Raw genomic sequence first — 6,000 nt, 5'->3', positions numbered from 1 at the left:
CTGTGGCACTGGAGCAAATTCAGCTGGGGACTGGGGTTCCCCTCGGGATCTGTCCTGCTCAGCCAGCAGCTCAGCATGTACCCACGTGGATCTGCCCCTGCCCAGGCCATAGAGGCGTGTTCGGGGTTGAATCCCACCTCTCCCTGGCTCCTTGCCCAGGTGCAGAGGAATCAGCAGCAGGGAGGAGGCTGCTGACATCTCCACAGGGTGAGGGGTTGTAAAAGCAGAGGCAGCTGCAGCCCAGCATCTCTCATTACCAACGACGAGGAGAGCCCTGACTGGCCAAGCAATTAGTGATTTCACCGCTAAGGAGAGCTGCAGCTCAGCAAGTCAGAGCACCCAGAGCCCATTGCTGACACCTGGGCACCCTTGTGGCTTCTCAGAGGTGATGGAATCCCTGGTTTACAGTGAGGGAAGTTGAGGCAGGGAGCTTAAGTGATCAGCTTGAGATGTGAGTCAGGAACAGAATTAGGGAAAGAACACAGGGGTCCCGTCTGCCTGCTATAATTGACTAGCCATGCTTCCTGTCCAGGTGAAGGCAGATATTGTTTTAAAACAAAATCAGCTGTTATCATGGCTCAGCCCGAGCACCATACAGAAATTCCTGCTTCCAGAAGGGATCATTTCTGGCGGTGCTTGATTGTAGCTGCAGGGGTTACAATGGAGAAAAGCTTGCACGGCACCGTGGGGCTACTGCCCATGGCTAAGGATGGTGCTTGTAAGACTTGCCAACTTTTTATCAATGGACATGTTTGCCACTAAGGTGCCTTTTTATCAAAAAGCTACGGGTCTCATGTGCTGCAATACAGCGTCCTTCCCTTGCCCTACAGAGAGCATCCCAGGGTATATTCAGTAAGGAGACTCTTGCCAGAGTCTTAGCTGGCAGCTTACGACACCCTTCAGCAGTACTGGTGTGTCAGGAAAAGAGAAGTGTTACTCTGGGAGACAAGAAGTTCTGCAGAAATGCAAAGTCAACAGGGAGACTCGCACAGGTTGGCACATCACTGCTGCTTAGAAGTGTAAAAAAAAAAAAAAAAAAGGAAAGAAAGAAATGACATCTATCTCCTATTTCTCCTGTTTCTGATGGGCAGGGAGTGCTTGGGAATAGAACCCCGGTAGCCAGCCTGGGAAAAGCAGCCGTGCCACCTTGCTGTCCCCAGCCCTGGGCAGCTGCCTGCCACCGCCGGGCCACCAACAGCCCGGGCGGCACCGGTGTCCTGTGCTTGAGGCTGGGCTACGCGGGGGGTTACAGGAGCAGCAGGAGAAGGGGGGCGCCTGGGCCCCCAATGACTCGGGGCCGCAACAGCAACTCCGGACCTCGCTGTGCTGAGTAACGGTGTTTGCAAAAGCAGCGCGCCCCAGCACGGCCCTTCCTTGCTTTTACCGCGGGGCTCTGCACTTTGCTACCGCCGAGCCCGTGCCTTTCTGACGTGGTTTCTTCTCCGCTGTAGGTAGTGCCGAGCCTGAGCCGAGCGCGGGGCGGGAGCCCGTGAGTGCCGGGACGACGAGCGGAACATGAGCGAGAGCAGCCGCCCGCCATGCCCCGCCGCGGAGCCGCATTCCTCGGGCTCGCCGCCGGCCGGCGGGGACGAGCCTCCGGAGCCTGCCAGCGGGAGAGCCGGCCCCCGGGACGCCGCTCAGCCCTGCCGAGGAGCGGGGGGGGAGCGCGGGGGCCGCGGGGACGAACATCTGGAAGGGGTGACGGCGCCGGGCGAGAGGCAGCGGGAGCGGGGGCCGGGCGCTGCCGGCGGGAGCGGCCCTGAGGAGGGGCCGGCGCTGGCGAACGGCCTGGGCGCGGGGCTGGGGCCTTGGGACGGCGGCGTGCTGGGCCGGAGCGACGCGGACGGCGGGGAGAGGGGCCGCCCCGGCCGGGAGACGCCCGGCGAGGCCCTCGGCGAGGAGCGGTGGCCCGGCGTGCTGGGGTCGGCGGGAGCTGGCGAGCCGGAGGAGCCGCTCGGGTGAGTGCGGAGCCGTCGTGCGGTCGGCTGGGCGCTGGCGGGGGGGTGCTGCTTCCCAAGCCCCCTCGGTTCGGGTTCCTCTGCTCCCTGTGTAACTCCTCAGCTGCTTGCGTGGCTGAATGTGGCTTTTTTGCTCTTTTCTCTCTGTGCTTCTCGTGCCGCTTCTCCCCGGTAGAAATGCAGAAAAGCTGTAATTAAAGACTGCCTGCCCACAGAGGCACTGAAGCGGAGGGGAAGCTTTAGGGGTCTTAAGAATGCTGGGTGTTGGTCGTGCTCAGTTTGGGAGTGTCCCGCTTGCAAATTGGAGGTTCAGCTGCAGAGCTACCTGGGATAACTTAGGGCGAGTACAACAGCCTGGGGATTATGGAGAGCCAGGCTTGTCTGGGAGGTTGGTACAGAGTCTAAGGTCCTGGCAGCATGGCTTGCTCTGGCAGTCCCTGGGCGAGCAGGCTACAGCTTTGCATCCGAAGAACCATGCCGTTAGTAAGAGAGGACAAGGCACTGAGCTTTGCTCCCTGCTGCACCTGTGGCAAGTGTTACCAGTGCCTAGTGGTGCAGGGATAGCAGTGTGAGACAAGAGATACGAGTGTCGTCCTATTCTCAAGTGCCTGAGACAAACCAGAACTTGTGCAATGCCCCTCGGTCTTTGTGTCCTCTGTACTGGCAGCCGGACTTCACGGGAGAACTCTCCAGGCTGGGGGACGCTCGCACCGGTGCGGTGTCCGCAGCTGATTTTGTGCTTCTGCAAGTGCCTAGATCTCCCTGGGGCTCTGCAGGTTGAAGGCTGAGGGGAAATGACCAGGCACTGGGATGAGGTGGGGTGTTTCCCATGCCTTTCCCGTGAGAGGAGTTTGGACGCTTCCCTTTGCCACCAGAAATCATCTAGGGGTCTGCATTGTAGCCACCCAGGCTTGGTAGCTGTTGTGAATCTTATGGCCCTGGCTGTGTACCTACCCTGGCATGGGAGAAATGCTGCAAGCAGGAGCGGCTGGAGAAGAGCAGTAGAAGTTGTCACAGAGGAGCATGGCCTTCTTAAGAGGAGAAGACGTGAAAGGGGCAGGGTGGCCAAGAGGGGCCTGTGAATCACCTGCTAGTTTTAGTCTGGTGCAGGCTTCAGGCTGAGCTGTATGTTCAGAGTGCTGTCTGGAGCGTAGGAAGGAGTGTCAGCAGAGCTGGGAAGCCACACAGCATGTGGGCTGACGGCAGGCGTCCCTAATTCATTGCGTCCCTAGTGTTGAACAGGCTCTACTATAAAAAGCTGGTGCTTTGTTTTACCCAAGGCCCTCAGCAAGAGGAGCAGCACCGTTTCAACATGCACAGTTGAAGGTATTGAAGAGGAAGCGCGTCCACTGTGGGCTGCTGATGTCCAGAGAGCTAGAGGACTTTACCCCCAGGCAGGTCCCACGAGCCCTATGAGCTATGCAGTCACGTCTTGGATGTCTGGAAGTCTCTCAGGTTGTAAGGGAATTATATTTGCTTGGTATATGGCTCCCTGGCAGAGATTATGAGTTCAAGAGGAAGCTAAGGGTGGTCACTGAATGCTGCTAAGATCACTGGAAATGCAATTATTTTAAGGTACTAAGGCATGAACTGGGAGAAGTGGCAGGCCGAGGATTTGGAGATGATGCAACCTGACTGGGCTCTGCATGCACAGCCCGTGATCTTATGCTCTAAGCATATTCGCTTGAATAGCAAATAGGTCTTTTGGGAAGGTGAATGCACAAGGGACAAGTCACACACTGTATTCAAAGGGAGAAGGGCAGCTAGAAAACTTCAGGGACAGAGCTGAAATCTGGGAAACCACTTATTGCCCTAGGGATGGAGTTAGCTCACTGTGTTTGAGCTCCTTGGTGCTCTGACCACCTACCTTTAGGCTAAATGGCAGAAAAATGTGGCTGGGCCAAACACAGCATGGAGTTGGTCTTTCCTGACCATAACTGACTGGCTGGCTCTCCCAGATCGGTGTAGGTCAGGAGTAACAAAGCTGACATGGACTGAGGCACCAGGAAGTCGCTGTCACCCTGCGTCATCTCTAAGTTTGCCCAGTTGTTTCTTTACTCCCCTGCTGTTTCTGTTACAACCAATTCTGGATATAGGAGAACCTGGTGTTTCCCTGTCTCTGGCCTAGTGATTTACTGATGAGTAGTCAACTATTCGTTCCTAGGGAACGAATCACTTGTCATCGTTCTGCCTGTTGGTGCTCGTATCGTGTGTTTTGTCCCTGGATCTTAAAAGTACTTTACAAGAAGTGGTTGAGTCTTGCTCCTCTCACTGAACCAATGGAGAAATAAAGGGGAAAAAGTCATCAAGGTCATCAAGTCCACAGTGTATCTGGAGGAAGAAACGATGATTGCTCCGCTAAAGGTAGGTTAGTGTGTCTGTGCAGGAAATGGTTGTTAACAAAGTCAAGGAAATAAAGCCAAAGCTTTCGTGCTTGTGCTGCAGCTTGCATTAACTGAACCCTTTTAACCCCCTTCCTAGTTTATCCCATTGGCATGCCAATATACCATTTGTGGAAGCCTCATTTTCCTGTCCTTGTGGCTATGTTGCCTAGAGGTCTTTCACCCACCCAGAAGCCCCCAGCATTGGCCTTGCTGCAGTCAATCCTGAGAGCTCCATCAGTGAATGATATTCTCTGCTTTCAGCCCCATGAACTCATGCAAAACGGTCAAACCTTTTCATAGAGGAATCCTCGCCTTTGGCTTGTAGATGCAGTTAGTACCTGGAGGTTTGGCACCGCTGCCTTTGTCCACACATTTCTTCCCATGGCAACATAGAGCCATCGAGCAATTCAAATTCCATTGGATAAAGTTTCAGAAAAGCTTCACAGAAAGCTTGCGGTGCATAGGCAAGAAAGTCCTGATTTCTATCTTGTCCTTCTCTGACAGGACTCCGCACTCCACCAACACAGCAAACTAGGTTGTTCTTTATTACAACTAGTTAACCAGTGAGAAGTGAAATGTAAACAACTCAGTGCATAAAAATCCAGTACGGTTCAGCTGCAGTAATAACCGAGTGCATTGCTCTGCATGCCTTGCTGTAAGCAATAAAGCAGCATTTCAGAGATGACTGGGAAAAGCAGCACAGACAATTAGGTCCAGAGTTACTTCAATATGCTTACAGAACCCTGTGATTACAATGCAAATAAATGTATGGCTCCTTATTTAAGTAAAGCAATTGCCTTCCCTGCGGTGTGGTAGGTGTGTGACACTTCTCTGTCGGGAGGTTGTCAGGTTCATTCACACGAGCGAGGTCTTTCACTGTCTCCCACCTTAGCCTGGCCTTGCTTGAATTAGATGCAAATGGTTCTCCTGGGCTGGTGTAAGCTCTTTGTGCTCTGTCTTCTCTGGGACCACACAAGGAGAGATGTGAAGTGCCTGACTTGTTGGCTCCCACTGACCCGTCCAGGACCATGGCTCCTGCCCTGGTCTTTGCGGTCTGTCCCCGCAGCCTTTGCTGCTCACTTGTAGGGACACAGAGTTTCTCGCTTTGTTGTCTGCTGTACAAGTTTGTGCTCAAGGGATAAATAAAGGGTTAGAAAATACAAGCTCCGTGGTGTGAACAGTTAATGGAAATTATTCTGTTCAGTGTGGTGAGAGAGCAGGAGTTGTGTGGCTTGGGCTTATGGCAATGTGGGACCTGCTAAGTAATATCCAGGAGGTGCAGGGCTCGGTGGCTTTTGATGGACTTGCTGCCCAGGAGAATACCTACAGACACAGCTGCAGTGCGCAGCACCCCCGGAAACACACACTGTGCGCTAAACCTCTCGGGGTGGGCCAGGGCATACCTTCCCGCATGGGTGCTCCCGCACAAAGACGTGCTGGTGATGGGAGTGAAGCGATGCAGGCCAAGGGGTGGTGTGATGGCTCTCTTGGAGGACCCTCAGGAAACCACAGAGGGCCAGGGGTTTTCGTTGGTGCAGGGAGGACGAGGACCCTTTGTAGGGAAGGGGACATGGGAAGTTCATTGGGGATGGGGGCTGTTGCAACAAGTTTGACAGTGGGACGGGCTGCCAAGGCAGGTCCATAATTCCCACTCTTGG

At 54.5% G+C, this 6,000-nt stretch overlaps 1 protein-coding gene across 1 annotated transcript in view; it reads left to right on the top strand.

The window, feature by feature from the left end:
• The first annotated feature begins 1,515 nt into the window (after positions 1-1,515).
• PSD2 (pleckstrin and Sec7 domain containing 2) overlaps positions 1,516-6,000 on the top strand; it is a 46,072-nt gene continuing 41,587 nt past the window's right edge. Inside the window, exon 1 of the mRNA XM_086470729.1 lies at positions 1,516-1,958. Coding sequence (XP_086326855.1) covers positions 1,516-1,958 — 443 coding nt within the window. The remainder of the gene's footprint in view (positions 1,959-6,000) is intronic.

This window comes from Leptosomus discolor, chromosome 10, assembly GCF_034619465.1.
Source record: "Leptosomus discolor isolate bLepDis1 chromosome 10, bLepDis1.hap2, whole genome shotgun sequence".
Classification (NCBI taxonomy): Eukaryota; Metazoa; Chordata; class Aves; order Leptosomiformes; family Leptosomidae; genus Leptosomus; species Leptosomus discolor.
This window is presented reverse-complemented; position numbering and strand designations above follow the sequence as displayed.